A 17,544-nucleotide genomic window follows, 5' to 3' on the forward strand; every position below is an offset into this window, starting at 1 on the left:
CATGCAGGGTCCCAATATGTACTGACAAGGTGGATGGATAGGAAACTCTGCCACCTTGTTAAAATTGAATTTAGCTAAATCATTGCACATAGCAATGTGGAGGATCTTGAATTCGGTGAACACAACAGCATTTGAGTTCCCATCTATGATTCACCTGGATAGGACGATATACTGGTTATTGAAATCTGTGTTCTCATTCATGCATAGGGTTTTTAATGTGTATCCAATTGACAGATAAATTACAAGTTTAATTGATTTGGTGGGAATGCAATTTTTATTGGACCAAAAGGGGCAACGAACTCTGAAAATCTTTAAATTCATGTTCTTATCCAGAATATATCCAAATTGTGTTAGGAAGCTCATGTGGAAGGGGATAGCACACAGGACTGCCTTTTCCATTCTTATGATTTGATTGATATTGTTTTGTTTCTTTTGTAATTTCTTGCTGTAATTTTTGTTTATGTACCTGCTGTTTCACGAGAGCCTCATTGAAAGAAGATACACATCCCATGGGCTGTTTTACTCATCAACTTAAAAAAAATAGTTTGTAAGGAGTAATAAAATAGGATTTGACTGGAGCCTTCTAGGAAGAAATAGTTTTAAAAGTAAAGGGCTCTGAAACAAGAAGGGATTTTAAAAGCAGAGGGTTGTTAATGTGGATTTCATTTAAATCAAGCATTTTTTATTTTAAAAAGCTATGGTCTCATGGATGTGTTGGTTTTTGTGGAATGTTTGACAAAAGTGCATTATTGATTGTTGTAAGAAACAGGTTAAGAGATGGTTAACAAGATAATGGCAAATTAAATTTTCTACTCATGTAGTGATTAATTTCCTACTAGATCAGTAAAACATTTTTGAATAGGATGTTTTATCAGGATGAAACATGGTGGTAGAACATTTTCACCAAATATTTGTAAACTACATTTTATTATATTTTGATTAGTTATCAACCTGTTATTAACCTTACTTGGTTAAAATAGTTCCCACTTACTATCAGAATAGTGCTTGTACCACCATCAGCAGTACTAAACATTTCTTGCGAAAAGTCTCTGGATCCTATCAGTGTAACAGAACATTTGACCATTTAAATGATCCAACTGGTGTGTCCATATGTAATTTATTTTTAAAAGCAATTTGGGCAGACTTTTTCAGTGGCTCATAGGAAACAGGTGACAATATTTGACCTCGAAATGTATATACCCTTAGAGCGGTGGTGTTTCTCTCTGTTCTTCTTTTGGTCCTCAAAGGCTTTACAGATGCATAGTTTCTGCCATTTGGGGGTATACTTAGGTTATGATTTTGGCTTGATGGTAGCTTTTGTTGGATGTGCGTTTAGGTGAATTAAGGAACTTTATACCCACGACCAGTGTGAATATTAACTAGTTCTTAATGCTCATTTCTGTTCTTAAAAGAGAACTTTGTTTTCATGAAAATTAAATTGTAAGTCGACATAAAAGTTAACTTCATCACCAGTATTGAGAGTGGGCCTGAAGGTTTCATTTGCTCATCTTTTGAGAGATTAGAGAGTCTTCCTTCTCTTTTCATATAAGAACAAGATTTGATTGATTCTTTTGGTGTAAAAAACAAATCTGAGAACGTCTCGTATTGATTAAATAGGTCAAAACCTTCCAAGGCTGAAATTTTTCTTGAAATTAAGTTTTCTTAAAACAGAGGGGCCATCTCATGCTATTTGTTTGAATCAGATCCTCCCACTGAAATCAGTCAAAATGATGAAGTTGTATAGTCAAGTAGTACAGCTGGATTATAGTGAAAGGAAGACAGCCTCATATCTGAATACTGGCCAGACAATACTGCTTTTGTTAGCAATTAAACTTTGCCCATAGCTTCTCACTGTATTTGGAATGTTCTCCATAAATTTAAGCATTCAAATTGTCTTTCAAACTTGTTCTTTAAATGTAATATGTTTCTGATTATAAGTAATTATTTCCATTTTGATTTTATTTGTCATTTGAAACCTCTGTACTTGACAAATTAATCATAACAGAGGAAACTAACATGCGTAATAGATTTGAGATTTGGATCAAATTAAAGGTATATTGAAAGTATTGGAGAGAAATGTGAAAATACAGTTAGGTCAAATGAGTCTCTTGCCTTATCTTCATTTCTTCATTTAATTCCAGTTCTGTGTTTTTAAAGTTTTATTTTGAAGTTAAAATGAATTGATACCATTCTTTGGGATTTGAATTGCTCTGTCTTCCCTATTACCAAGCAACAGATGCTGTACAGTTCCTTTTGGAAGTTGATCCATTGAAGTTAGTAGGAGGCACTCAGCATCTTGCAGCAATAGGTTAAGTGGACTTGATAATAGAGACTGGTGCTGCACTCTTTAAAATCAGTGGGAGCAGGATAAGACCCATGGAGACTAGAAACTTCATTTTGGAGTCTGAGGTCATGTATGTGCTTGAAGTTTTGAAAGTAATTTGTAGCAGTTACATCAGCTTGTATTTGTTATAGAATAACTATGGTGGTGGCGGCAGAGAGAAACCACACATCCCTGTATGGTTTGATAGACCACAATGCAAACTTAATTGGAAAAATCAGTAATCAGGTTTTGGTGCCCTTTGAAATTCTTGCAGTTACTAAATGTTAGCATAAATGTAACCATAATAGAGAGTTTAATTAAATCATCCTGTCTCAGTGGTTGCCCCATTCTTTTCTCCTACAGACTTGTAGCTGGGTTGTGAGGTTTTCTTCTCAGCCTTGTGACAGAATGCACCATCCTAATAGTCTTGTGTTAAAGGGGAACATAAAGTATATTCTATATCAACTAGTCTTCGAACTGCTGAAATGTGGGGACAGGCATAGGCCACAAATTTCAGAAGCGAGTTAAGGAATCAGAAAAGTAAAAAAATGCCGTTTGTTTGTTTGTTTGTCTGTAGTTTTTTTCATTGGTCTCAAAGGTTCAGCGAGTTCACATAAGAATCCAAGCTTTTGGGTGCTTAACTGAACAGAGTCTCCAAATATTTTTGAGCTGCTTCTAGTGCTGTAAGAAAAATAGATTTAAAGAATTTTATGGGTGTGAGAGAAAGGGTGTATATCTTGTGGGAGGTGGTGAGCTGAGTTAATAAGTGTTTGGCTATGGAGAAGGTTTCCTTTGTGCTTCCTACTCAAGGCTGTACTGGAGTAGTCTCTCTGCCAGGTTCTGTGTTATGAATCTTTCCCTGTGCCCTGCTCTGTTACATTTTTTATTTTTTTATATTACTGTAGGCTCCATCCATAGCCTTAAGCTAATGCAATTAGCTCTTCCCTTTCAGTCCTCAAGGAGTTCCTTTTTTGGGGAAGCAATGTTTTGGTTCCTTACTGGGCATATGGCAGGGCACCTCAGTTTCTGTGCGTTATTCATGCTGTTAGAGCGTATTTTAAAAAGCCTCATGTACTGACGTATCCATTGTGGACCCTGTTCTAATAAAAAACAGAAATCTTAGGAAGAATTAGTGAAGTACTATCATTTCGGTCCTTATTAATATTTTTATCATGGCATGTGAAGAAAATTTTCTGTTTGCTTAGATTTTCATGTAGACTGGTCTTTGAGGGTGGAATAGGTGTGTATGTGTGTGTTGGAGACGCAGTTTCCTGGTAACCCCTGCACAAATCTAACAATCATATAATGTTCCTCCAACGAAAACTTGAATGTGGTGGCATAGAGCACCCACGAGGAAAAATAGGTGGGTGTTCTGCACCCACCGGCAGCTCCCCATCCCTCCCCCCTGCTTCCGCTCTGCCTCCTTTCCTGAGCGTGCCGCCGCGTCTTCTCCCCCTCCCTCCTAGCGCTTGTGCCGCGAAACAGCTGTTTCGCATAGCAAACCTCAGAGGGAGAGGAGGAACATGCCCCTCTTGGGGGAGAAGATGGGGGTGGGAATTTGAGGAGGGGTCCACTAGGGGCACAGAGGGGTGGAGTTAGGGTTTTGACTTTGGGGCAGGAGTGGAGTCGGGACTGGGCCAGGGGTGTGAGCATTCATCAGCTCAGAAAAAAGTTGGCGTCTGTGTATGCTGAGTGCTTCTAGGTGAGCACTATCCTATAGACCCCTATTAGCTGACCCATAGAACATATTTTACTTCGTAAAGCTTAGTAGGTATTAATTGGTGTGAAATATTGTATTGCAAAAAGCTGAGGAAGCATGAAGAGAGTAACTCAGAACTAATTTTAGAAACCGCTTGCTGATTTATGTAGCATCATAGTAAACATTTTCTTTTGTAGTACTTAGAGATACAGATGATTAAGTACCAGGAGCAGCAACAGGTGGATGTTCTGGTAGTATTCTGTTGTTAACGGCACATCGCTGGCATTTTGCTAATGGATCCTAGTGTGTGTATTTACATTCTATTAGCTTCCCTTTGCTGTGTAGGAAAATTGAAGTTACCAGAGCATATATCAAAACACTTGAATACGTTATTTAAAAAAACCTGAATTTATTTTCTGTTGGTGTGTTTTCTGCAGTTATTCTGGAATTGAGCAGGGATTCAGTAACTAAAATACAAATTAGATTATAAGAGAGGAAGCCCTCTGAAAAATCTTGGATTTTGATAACTTATCATAAAATTAAGTTCAAACAAACATACTTTGAATTGGCTTTAAGCAAATCCTGTGAAAACATGAATCTTTCAAAGTGCTTCACAAAATTGGTGGAGTTACTGTAAGAATTTTGATGTACCTTTGTTAATTTTCCTCAGCTGTTAACCCACCTTTCCACTTTTGTATATAAAGTAATTAGTCTGTCATGTGTTTGCATTTCTTTTGAATTTATGTTTATTTCGTTGTATTTACTGTTTGCTTTGGGGTTTGTTTTTCTGTCATTGCTCTTCTATCATTCAGCTAAAGCTTTGATCCCACATCTTGTAGACTATTGCTTATATACACTTTTGAGTGCTTAGATCAGCATAAACTGTTCAGTTTGTTCCTTTTATACTCCATTTTTGTTTAAAAATGTGACAATATACATTTTTACTATATTTTCAAACTAAAAACGGAAACCTTAACTGTAAAATGTATTTTCTTTACAATTGTGTCCCTTTTATATCTATATCTGTATCTATATCTATATATCTTAAAAAAATTATTAGCTTTAAAAAAAATTTACCAGTTCTTTTTTGTTTGTGTAGGGGAAAATGCAGTGTTGCACTTCTGAATGAGACAGAATCTGTGTTGTCATATCTTGATAAAGAGGTAACACACATCACTAAATCTTTTGTTTACTTAGACTCCCTAGATCCTAATATTTATCTTCTGATATTTATAGTAGGATTTTAGTAAATGCATACAATTAAAAAAATTCAGTATTGAATGTCTTGTTAGAGATTGGTGAAAATACCTCCTAACTTTATAAGTATTAAAGTAATTTAATACATTGTATCTTCTCTCTTCTTATTATTATAGTCAACTAAATAGTTATTGTCACCTGAACATAAAAATTAAAATATACACGTCACTCAGATATGTTAGGTGCTTTTTTAAAAAGTAGCTTAAAATATTATTATAAAACCTTGAACATAAAAAGCCTTTTTCAGTGGTTTTAGTTATTTTAATATTGGGCAAATACATTTTTGGTTTGAAATCAGTATGAGTTCATTTTCATAGTTGTATACCAGCACCATTAATGGTTTATAAGCATGGCTCTGAAGATAGTGCATAGCTGCTACTCCAGTCAGCAGAGGTAAAGGGCACACCAGTGCTTTTTTGTGTAGGTCTTATTAAAAAATTAATGGTGTTTTGGGCTCTGTTGTAATTTGTAAAAATCTTTATGAGAGGGTAATTAATTAATGGGGAAAAAAGTAAAATTCAGAAAATAGATGCCATCAGACATACCAAATTTTGGGCATAAGTACCTGATCACTGTACCTTTAATGTTGTACATACACTCTTATGAAATGTCTTCCAAATACTTGTATTCATTATAAGAGACTCTGAATAAACCATTTAAACAGGGAGACAATAGTAAATTTACTTAAATCTGTATTCACTAAAATGGAGATTAATATATTTTGTAGGCTTTCTATTTGCCTGTCTTGTACCCTAAAAGGGAGCTCGGAAGGTCAATACAAGTGAATTTGATATTGAAAGAGTAGAGTTTCTGTTTTGTATTTGTAGTTTTTAAATGAAAGAAGTTTGTAGGTTTAAAGTAAAATGAAACAGTTGAATTAATATTATTGCAAATATCTTTTCCTTTTTAGGATACTTTTTTTTATTCGCTGGTATATGATCCATCACTGAAAACACTTTTAGCAGACAAAGGAGAAATCAGAGTGGGACCTAGATATCAAGCAGATGTACCAGACATGCTTGCTGAAGGTAAATATTTGTTGGCCTTTGAATGTTAAAATAAAAAAAATCAACGTATCACATTATTATTTCTTTTGACTTGCAAAGGTGAGATAAGCACCTTTCAAAACAGAAATATCTTGGTTCCGTATCGTGAGGAACAGAAAAAACTACATTAGATATAATGGGGCACCAAAAGAGGATTCACTGGGTAACCAATGAATGGACTTTATGACCTGGTGAGGTTTTGTGTGTCATGATATAATTAAGATGATTTTTTTTTAATTGACCATTTGTTTGGTTCCGTTGGCTGATTTCAGGTAGGCCTCACAGGAAAAAGTGTCTTAAGGACACACATTATAGACACTATAAAGCAACAACAATACAAAAGAAAAATGTGTGCTCTCCTAAAAAGGCTTTGCATGCTGAATGCATGACCTCCCCTTGTCAATTATCAACTTACACCAGGGTTAAGGTGGTATTTACTATTTCTTTTCTGTTTTGTAGCAGGGCTGAATTAAACATTTCTTCCCTAGAACATCTTGAAAATCATAGGTCCTCTTACCTTGCTCATGTAGTTGGAATTTTTAAGATTTCTATTAATCTTTTGTTACACATAAACTTTATTTTTTGTTTTTATATGAATTTTACATCTGGTATATATTTAAAGCTGATTTGTACTGTGATGAGTGTGAACTGTTTGCCATCTATTTTTAGTGCACATATATTGGCTTTGGAAATGTTATGAACAGTCTTTGTTACCGAGTTTTATGTTCTGATTAGAGTGGTAATAAAGGAAGCAGTTTTCTTGAGGAATGGCTAAGATATAAATATTATTTCCTAACAATCTTGAGTGGTGTTATTTCTTGATAAGGGAAGCACTTTTATGAAATTCATACCAGTAGCACAAAGTCAGTGGGAGTTTTGAGTGCACATGAAATGCAGGACTACGCCCTTAATGGAATGTTAAAGTGCTCTTTTATTCCTGTCAAGTGTGCTGCTTGTTTTGTTTATTTTAAAAACTAGTATTGTTCAAAGTTTGTCTAATGAACTGTATAATGGAAGAGCGATTTTTTTCAATAAGAGAGTAGACTGATTTATTATAGATACAGTGTAGCAGATCACTGCATTGTTATTCTGATTGTTATTTATTAGCTACTTGACAAGGTAAGGTAGCCATGGAAAAACTTTTTCAGTGTTGCTTGTGAAGAGTATAGACTTGCTACAAACATGACTGGAATATGATACAATGGACCTGATGTAGGGAACCAAATAATTTGTTTATTATATAAAGATTCATATGATGAAAGAGAGTGTTTACTAAGGATGTAAATAGAGAGGGACTGTGACATTTTTGGGTACAGGGCTAATCACTACCACTTCTTACAGCATGAGAGAACCTTGTCTGTGCTCACAGGAGGGAAACTTGCCCAAAACAAGTGGCTGTTGGCAATATCAGTGCTCCATTCAGGTTTCACAAGCCCTGTTCTTTCCCTCTGCAGGCTAGTAGTTTGCACAGCCCAGCCCTTAGGCTCCCTAAATGAGTCTTTGGGGCAGAGCAGAGAATACCTGTGGCAAAATCAGTGGAGATAGTTAGCCCCAGAATTCTGCTCTCGCCCTGGGGTGTAGGCCTCTTCAACCTGTCTGTACACTTCAATTTCTTATACCTGAATCCCTCAACTGCTGGGCACTCGCAGTGCAAACAGATTTGCTGCCTCTGGAAGCAGTGTCCTCAGTTCACTAGCTTCACATCAGTTCAACACTCTTCTTAGCCCTCAGCACTTAGGGCTTGTCTACACATACAGCGCTACAGTGGTGCAGTTGCAGTGCTTAGTGATTGAAGATCCCATCTACGCTGATGGGAGAGCTACTCCCGTCAGCGTAGATAATCCACCTCATCAAGAGGCAGTAGCTGTGTCGATAGGAGAAGCCCTCCTGTTGACATAGCACTCTCTACACCAGGAGTTTGATTGGTATAAGTGCATCGCTCCTGGGTGTGGATTTATGTGATATAGTTATACCAACATAAATCTGTAGCGCAGACCAAGCCTTAGTCATGTCTATAGTAAAACCAAATAGAAGTCTAGTTGACAAAGCTTAAGATAAAAATCCAAATAGATGCACCTATAAGGATTGGAAACATATGGATACAGATCAAAGGAGAATATAAAATGCAATCTAGAGCCCATACTTATTAACAAATTTCTTTTCTGTCTAATAAGGTATTACTTACCCAATGGTCAGTCAATACAGCACTTGTCCAGTTGACAACTTCATGGTTTGACTTTACAACCGTAAAAGAGTTCTTTTAACATAGGTTTTTGTATGATACTTATATCTGGAGCCCTACCAGATTCTCAGCCATGAAAAACACATCACGGACTGTGAAATCCGGTCTCCCCCCATGAAATGTGGTCTTTTGTGTGCTTTTACCCAATACTATACAGATTTCACAGGGGAAACCAGCGTTTCTCTAATTGGGGGTCCCGACCCAAAAGGGAGTTGCACGGGGATCTCAGTATTGCCACCCCTACTTCTGCGCTGCCTTCAGAACTGGGTGGTTGGAAAATGGCTGCTGTTGGTTGGGCACCCAGCTCTGAAGGCAGCGCTGCTGTCAGCAGCCATGCAGAAGTAAGGGTGCCACTTACTTCTGCACTGCTGCCTTCAGAGCTTGGCGTCTGGAAAGTGGCAGCTGCTGACTGAGAGCCCAGCTCTGCAGGCAGCAGTGCAGAATTAAGGGTGGCAATACCATACCATGCCGCCCTTACTTCTGCATTGCTCCTGGTGGCAGCTTTGTCTTCAGAGCTGGACTCCCAAACAGCAGTCGCTGCTCTCCAGCTGCCCAGCTCTGAAGGCAGCACTGCTGCAAGCAGCAGTGCAGAAGTATGAGTAACAGTACTGCAGCCTCCCCCTACAATGACATTTTGACTCACCCACAATCCCTTTTTGGGTGAGGACCCTACAATTGCAACACCCTGACGTTTCAGATTTAAATTTGCCAAAATCATGAAATTTACTATTTTAAAATCCTATGACCGTGAAATTGACTAAAATGGACTATGGATTTGTGCTCTTGTGAATTGAAATTTAAAAAAAAGAGCATTGATATGTCATTATCAGAATTTAAAATATGTATTTGCACCCATTAATTTTAAAAAAAGCTTAGAGACTTTATGGTTAGGGGAGACATAGAATGTATGTATAAGGAAGTATTGAAGCAAGGGGTGAAAATGTGTTATAATGGTCACCTAGTAGTGACCGTTAAGGTTTCTTTGTGACTTTGGTTATAAATGTATTTTCATGTCTACATAACTTTCTAAACAGTTCTTCTTTTGGGTTAAAAATATTTATTCTTAGCCTCATCTCAAGGGAATTTTTTCCCCCAGTTTTGAGCAAACTCTGTTCATCAACTATACAGCTGTATTGGGTGGACAAATATAATTTAGAATGGTAAAATAACAAACTAACTCTTCAAAATCCTTTGTTCACATTAATTTCATACGTGGGGTTTCAAAATTCAAAATTTCTAGGTGGCTAGTCCTCACTAAGAACTTATTATTGCTAATTTCAAAAGATCAATAGATCAGGGATGGATTGTTTACAGTATACTCATTTTAAATCTTTGTAATATGTATTTTCTCTAGAATTTTTGCTGACATTAGGAGCTAGGATATCGTCTGCTAGACAGTAGGTATGTTCCTGTTGAAGTCTGTTAGAGTTTTGCCATTGAGATTAGTAGGAGTTGGATTGGATCCTAAAATAGTATAGTAGATAATATCTACTTAGTAGATTAAAGCCTATGTAGTAACTTTTCGTCTTGCAGAAGCTTTCTATAGAGTGGAAGGTTTTTCTAAAATTAAATTCCTTACCATTAAAAAGGTTTTTGTGGTGCTATGGGTTAAACTCTGGCTCCATTGCAATTTCCATTGAGTTCCTTGGAGCCAGGATTTCACTGTGTGTTACAAGCCTTGCTCTTGCAGAGTTTGTTAATCCCACAAGTATAGTGGATGATGAGATCTTCAGGCTGTCATATAGGCAAGAATTAGTAGATCAGTATTCCTGGAGGACAAGGGAGCCAATATATCCCCCGATTCTTTGTGCCAAACTCTGAGTGGCATAAGAACACATCTCAGCTGTCAGAGTGCCTCTGCGTGTGACCTGGGACCATTTTCTGAATTACAGCAAAATTGATCCCTGTGGAGTAGAAGCTAGAGCACTGGATTGGGATTCAGAGATCTGGGTTTTATTCCTAGTTGTGCCACTGGCCTACTGGGTGATATTGAACAAGTCATTTCACCTCCCTGTGCCTCAGTTTTCTCATCTATAAAATGAGGATAATGCTACTGACCTCCTTGTGTAAGGCTCTTTGGAATCTACTGATGAAAAATGTTGTGTGTGAGCTAGGGTTATTTTAACAACTAGGATTCTCATTCACAGAATGGAATCTGAAAAAAGCTGGTTGAATAGCATTTATGGAATAAAATCGTAAGTCTTGTAAAGATGGGATCTTGTGAAAACTTGTGAGTCTTGAAATAGCAATTCAGGCCTACATTTTCAAAAGTGCCCAACTTGTGACACTTTAAAAGAGCCTAATTGTTCAGAAAGTCCTGAGCACCCACCCTTTAAAAATCAAGTCTCTTTAAAGTGTCAAGCTGGACACCCAAAAATCGAGGCATCAAAAATCAGTGGTCACTTTTGAAAAATTTAGGCCTTAGATAATCTAGTCATACTATGCAATAAGTTCAGAATGTTAGTAACTTCATACAGATGCAGTATGTAGGGGGAGTTCAGAATAAAAGTAGAGGAAAATTACCTTCTTCATAAGTCACCAGTAGACAGAAGTTTTAAGAAATCCTCCCATACCTCTTATTAAGAAAAGAAAAATATTAGTGACATGCTCCATCAGTTTGTTTTGAATGGTTACTGTTATAAAAATCTGAAGAAAAGCACTGAAAGCATGCTCATTCAGATTTGCTTTCAGAAGGCTGGTCACAAAGTGGATGTTAAATGGAAAAGTTCTTTGAATTGTGAAATGTCTAAGCGAATTCTATAAGAACCAAATTATTTTGGTATAAACATCATGATGGCTTCTATTAGGTTTGTAAACTGAAAATTCAGATTTTTATTATAACAAATGAAGATTTATATTGTGTCTGCCTCCAGTGTTTTACATTTTTCAGTGGCTTGTTCAGGCACAAAAAATGAGTTGGTGCCTGTCTCTGTACTATGGATATTGATTTTGTTTCCGTTGAAATTAACTTTTTTTCTTCCCCAGATAATATAGATCAGCAAAATCCAGAAACACTTTAAAAAGCACATAAACCAAAGATCTGGTTGTACTTCCTAGACTTTCTTTTATGGTTAAATTAGATTCACTTGTATTTCATTTTAATTTTTGTGATGAAAAACATAGTTTCCTTTTAAAAAATAAAGAAAGTTTAATGAAACCCCACATAAAATGAGGCTATTTTAGATTTGGCTGATCTTTGTCTTCTAAAGCAGTATGGTAAATTATTTTTAGATAGTTGTCTTTGTGTTAATAATTTATTTAATAGTTTATGAACACTTAAGAACATATAGCTATTCGGTAGGAAAATAACTTGTATTGTCTTAGCACAGCTTCCAGAAAGAGCTGCAGTCCCTTGTCAGGTTTGTTGTCATCTACAGCTGAATGTTATTTCTCTTCTCTCATGAGTAAGGCTAAGATGATGTCATGGAGGTCACAGAAGTCATGGAATCCATGACTTCCAGTGACCTCCATGACCCTGGGGCTCCTGCAGCTGACCAGCTGCTGCTGGCAGTGGGGGACCCTGCAGTAACCCAGTTGACACGAGCAGTAGGGACCCCCCTGCAGCTCCCAGGGACCCCAGAGCTGCTCAGTGGGCGGGGGAGGAGGCCCTAAAGCTGCTGCTGCTGGCAGACCCCCCTCCTGCAGCTGCTCAGCCACCGTGAGCAGCCGTCCTCCCTCCTTCCTGTCATTTCCCCCCCCCCCGGCCCCTGCAGCTCGCAGCCTGCAGCAGCAGAGGGACCCCAGCGCTGCTCAGTGTTGGCAGGAGGTCCCCCAGAGCTCCCTTGCCACTGTGGGTCGTGAGGGACCTTCCGCAGCTCCCAACCCTGCAGGGCGGCAGGGGGATGGAGTTCCTGCAATGCAATTGCAACTGGGCAATGGATTTCCTGCAACTCCCAGCTGCTGGGGGGTGGGGGGCGCAGAGGACAGGGTGCTGGACCCTACTCTTTCCTCATTTTGTAAGGATGTTTTTTAGTAAAAGTCAGGAACAAGTCATGGCTTCTGTGATTTTTTGTTTATTGCCCATGACTGGTCCATGACTTTTACTAACAATATCCATGACAAAATCATAGCCTTATAGATGAGTAATAGGCATTCCTTGTCTGGAGATCCCTATCTACTTCAGTGGGGATTCAGCCCTCCCAAAAAAACCAACAAAAAACTAGAAGCTCTGCACCCAGCATTTATTCTCCACTGCAAAACCAAAGTTTGTGTACTTATTATCAGGAAATAAAACCCCAACTGGTTTCCAGATTCCAAACGGTTACTATTATAAAAAAGTATAACATTTATTTTTATAATTGTGAAAAGAAAATAAATGTCCCCTGTGCCCTGTAAAGGTAAGTTTACACGGCAGCTGGAGGTGCCGTTTCCCACTTGGCTACACATACATTTGCTAGTTCTGGTCAAGCTAGCAGTGTGGCCACAGGGAATTGGTCTAGCAACCCAGATATGTACCTCAGACTAACCCATGGCTAGCTGGCGCCGGTGCTTATGCTGCTGCAGCCACACGGCTATTTTTATTGTGCTAGCTTGGTCAGAAGTAGTGCATGTACATTTGCCTGAGCAGGGAATTACACTTCCCAGCTGCAGTGTAGGCGTACAGGTAGTTACATATTAAGGACCAGATCCTGAGTTGAGAATCACAGGAGTTACTGTAGGATTGAGGCAGAGGTCGACTGAGGAATCACTGTTCCTTTAGTATTTATTATTCATATATCCCCAAGTGCTTTTCTCTAATAAAACTTCAATAAAATGCTTAATGTGAGAAAAAGTCTTAACTGGTGAATGATTTCCCCTGGGTTCCCAGCTAGACAAGAATTATAGTCCATTGGTAGAGCGAAAACATGACCTAGTTAACTTTTGACATCGGCACACAAAAGAATAGATTTGACTCTGCTAATAACATTTTTTGTGGGGAATTACTGGGAAAAGTCCTTTGGTAATGTTCCACTGCAACTGCTTCTAACTCACTGGTCCTCAAACTTTTCACGGTCATGCCCCCTCCTTCTCCCCTCCCCCTGCCCTGAGCTGGGACCAGGAGCAGAGCTGTGGTTCCCAGGGGAAGGGGAGGGGCATAGACAGGGGGCTGAGACTCGGGGCGTGGCTGGGGCCGGGAGCAGAGCCAGGATGGGGGGCTGGGCTGAGACAGAGGCCAGGAGCGGAAGCTGTGGCCAGGCCATGATTGGGGGCCAAAGCTGGGGGTGTGGGTGGAGCAGAGCCAGGGTTGGGGCTGGAGTGGAGTTGGGAATGGAACAGGGCTGGGTAGCGCTTCCTTGCTGCCCCCCATAGGGGCTGTCCAGGGCCCGGCTCCACCCCCCCAAATGTTTCTCCATAGCCCCCTGGGGTGGGGTGCACTCCACAGTTTGGGGACCATTGTTCTAACTACATGTAACTGCAGTCTGGATTCTTTTTCTGTTATATCTTCCACACTGAGGATGTTCCAGCAGAATTTGGCTAGGACAAGATCCAGGCCAGTGATAACAGGGGTCAAATGCTTTATTTTGCTGCTTTTTTAACACTGAGAGGAGGGAGGAAATACCATATTTTCCTGTGATGGCACAAGACTGAGTTTGCAATACCCTTCCTCCTTTAAGGGCTTGTCTCTGTCCAGAGTTGCCCTTCTGTAGTTTGAAACACAGAATGGACACCCTTCATGCAGTTTAAGCCAGTCTCATTACACTGCCTGTTCTTAAAGTTGTCTGACACTTCCAAGTATAAAACCTTGTTTTCAGCTGCGATAACTTTGCTAAACTGTAACTGTTTGGGCTGAAATTTTCCAGGCTTGGTTGTCTGCCTCAGGCTGCATTCTTCTGGAAAATTTCAGCCAAAACAGTTCAATTGTTTCTAAGAATGAGATTAGTGAAAAATACATTTTTTTTTCATTGGTTTAAAAGTACAGATGACCTTTTCTTTGGGAAAAAAAACATGCTTTGGAATAGGGACTTGAAGTTTAGCAAGGGTGTGGCCTTTGTGTGAGGGATGTCTCTTTTGGTGTCCGTGTGAAAATCTGTTTAAATTTAGCCAAGTTTTATAAACCTTCAAAAAATCACGACTTGCACATGCTCAGTAAAGACTTGCTAGGGTTTCATAGCTAAAAACTCCAAAAATTCCGTCTGCACTAGGCATCCTCCACTCAGAGATGAACATGACTTTCCCTGCAATTGCAGCTCTGAACTGCTGTGAGCCAGACTAGGGCTGGTCACCAGAATAGAAGGCGAGAGCCTGTCTCTCCCGTCTTCTCTGTGGTGCCCCTGCTGGCAGCCAGGCATGTGGACAAGAGCTGGAACTGGGGTTGAGAGCAGTAGATTGAGACAAGAGACTGGAAGAATTTTTTGGGGGAGGGACACACACACCTGGGATTGGAGGTTGGCAGGAGTTGGAAGGAGACTGGGACTGGCTGGGCAAGGTGATTGGGACTGGGAGCTGGAGAGGGAAATAGGGAATGGAGATTATGTGGAGAAAATGATGGGAGCTAGTGGGACAAGAGTAGGTATGGAAACCGTTGGGGCAGGGGGAAGGATGTGGGAGCAGATCTGACAAGCCACTGGATAAGGAGACTTGGGACAAGGAGCAAGGATGGGTAGGAAAGCGGGTTGGGCGAAGAGACTGGGGTGGAGAAGCTGGAAGTGTGTTGGAGAGAGTTTGAAGTGGACAGGACAGAAGGGGTCAAATTTGGGGAATGGACATGAAAGTCTGTGCCCAGCTGAGCACACTCCACTCAGAGGCTGGAATGGAAACCATCGTTTTTGAGGCCTGGTCTACACTATGCGTTTAAACCGATTTTAGCAGCGTTAAACTGATTTAACGCTGTACCCGTCCACACTACAACAGGCCCTTTATATCATATAAAGGGCTCTTTAAATCGGTTTCGTACTCTTCCCGACGAGAGGAGTAGCGCTAAAATCGTATTACCATATCAGATTAGGGTTAGTGTGGCCGCAAATCGACAGTATTAGCCTCCGGCGGTATCCCACAGTGCACCACTGTGACCGCTCTGACAGCAACTCTGAAGTCGGATACGTGGCCAGTAAACAGGAAAAGCCCACGAAAATTTAGATTCATTTCCTGTTTGCCCAGTGTGGAGCTCTGATCAGCACGAGTGGCAATGCAGTCCTAAATCCAAAAAGAGACCTCCCAGCATGGGACCGTACGGGAGATACTGGATCTGAATCACTGTATGGGGAAACAAATCTGTTCTATCAAAGCTCCGTTACAGAAGACGAAATGGCAAGCATTTAAAAAAAAATCTCCAGGCTACACAGTGCTGCGTGGTAAGCGTAATGGGAAGCCAGAGACTCAAATGGACGCTCATGGAGGGAGGGGCACTGAGGACTCCAGCTATCCACAGTCCACAGCAGTCTCCGAAAAGTATTTGCATTCTTGGCTGAGCTCCCAATGACTGTAGGTTCAAACACAGTGTCCGGCGTGGTTCAGGGAATAGATCATCAATTTACTCCCCCTCCCCCCTTCCCCACCACCATGTGAAAGAAAAGGGAAGAAATCGTTTCTTGACTTCTTTCAATGTCACCTATGTTGTACTGATGCTGCTGGTAGACGCGATGCTGCAGCAGTGAAGCGCAGTATTCGCTCCTCCCCTTCCTGGTGGCAGATGGTGCAGTAGGACTGGTAACGTCCTTGTTAATCACCCGTGAGGCTCCTGGCTGGCTTCAGGTGAGGCTGCCGGGGGCGCCTGGTAAAAATAGGATGACTCCCATCTTCCCAGTAGATGTACAGAATGCTGGGACCTCTTCATCAAGCAACTGGGGGCTGCGCCATCAGCCCCCTCCCTTTCCTGTGTAAAGAAAAGATTCTGTCCTGCCTGGATGTCATAGCAGCGGCATGCTGGGCTTCTCTCCCCCTCACCGCTTAAGGTCCTGCCGGACTGTCATAGCACCGGGAGGCTGCCTCCCCCTCATTTATTCACTAAAAACTCAGTGTTTCTTATTCCTGCATTCTTTATTACTTCATGACACAAAGGGGGAGGGACACTGCCACGATAGCCCAGGAAGGTTGGGGAGAGGGAAGCAACAGGTGGATTGTTGTAGGGGCACCCCCCGGAGAATGGCATGTAGCTCATCATTTCTGCGGGATCTGACACGGAGCACCTGTGCTCTCTGATAACTGGTTTCTTACGCTGCCCATATTCTAGGTAGGACTGACTCTATTTTTAGAAACCATAAAGGAGGGATTGACTCGGAGTCATTCCCAGTTTTGCTTTTGCGCCCCGGGCGATCTCACCAGGGGCACCCATGATAGCAGCAACAGTAATAGAGGAGTAGATAACCGTCATTCATTGCCAATTACGCCGGCAGCACACGGTACAGAACGACTGATAACCGTCTCTGCTATCATGCAAAAGCAAATGAATGCTGCTGTGTAGCGCTGGAGTATCACCTCTGTCCGCGGCATCCAGTACACATACGGTGACTGTAAAAAAAAAAAAAAGAGCTGAACGGGCTCCATGGTTGCCGTACATGGTGTCTGCCAGGGCAATCTAGGGGAAAAGGGCATGAAATGATTGTCTGCCGTTGCTTTCCCAGAGAAGGAATGACTGACGACATTTACCCAGAACCACCCACGACCGTGATTTTGCCCCATCACCACTGGGCTCTCAACCCAGAATTCTAAGGGCAAGGGAGACTGCGGAACTATGGATAGCTATGGAATAGCTACCCACAGTACAACGCTCCGGAAATCGATGTAAGCCTCGGACCATGGACGCACACCGCCGAATTAATTGTGCTTAGTGTGGCTGCATGCACTCGACTTTATACAATCTGTTTTATAAACCGGTTTATGTAAAATCGGAAATATCCTGAGTGTAGACGTACCATTCTCTGCTGTCCGCACATACTTGAAGGGCAATGGCAAAGGGTGTTATTCCCCTCTGGTGCTGGTGGAAACAAAGGATGATAACCTATTGCTGCTATCAGCTACTTTGTTATCTCAAGTGGATAGGTTTGAGTGATGGATTCAC

The 17,544-nt window shown here is 40.7% G+C and overlaps 1 protein-coding gene across 1 annotated transcript in view; it reads left to right on the forward strand.

Annotated features, from left to right (window-relative positions):
- MTA3 (metastasis associated 1 family member 3) overlaps window positions 1-17,544 on the forward strand; it is a 203,865-nt gene that overhangs the window by 45,746 nt on the left and 140,575 nt on the right. Inside the window, exons 4-5 of the mRNA XM_032774365.1 lie at window positions 5,122-5,185; window positions 6,190-6,307. Coding sequence (XP_032630256.1) covers window positions 5,122-5,185; window positions 6,190-6,307 — 182 coding nt within the window. The remainder of the gene's footprint in view (window positions 1-5,121; window positions 5,186-6,189; window positions 6,308-17,544) is intronic.

The sequence above is a fragment of the Chelonoidis abingdonii genome, chromosome 3 (genome assembly GCF_003597395.2).
Source record: "Chelonoidis abingdonii isolate Lonesome George chromosome 3, CheloAbing_2.0, whole genome shotgun sequence".
Lineage (NCBI taxonomy): Eukaryota > Metazoa > Chordata > Testudines > Testudinidae > Chelonoidis > Chelonoidis abingdonii.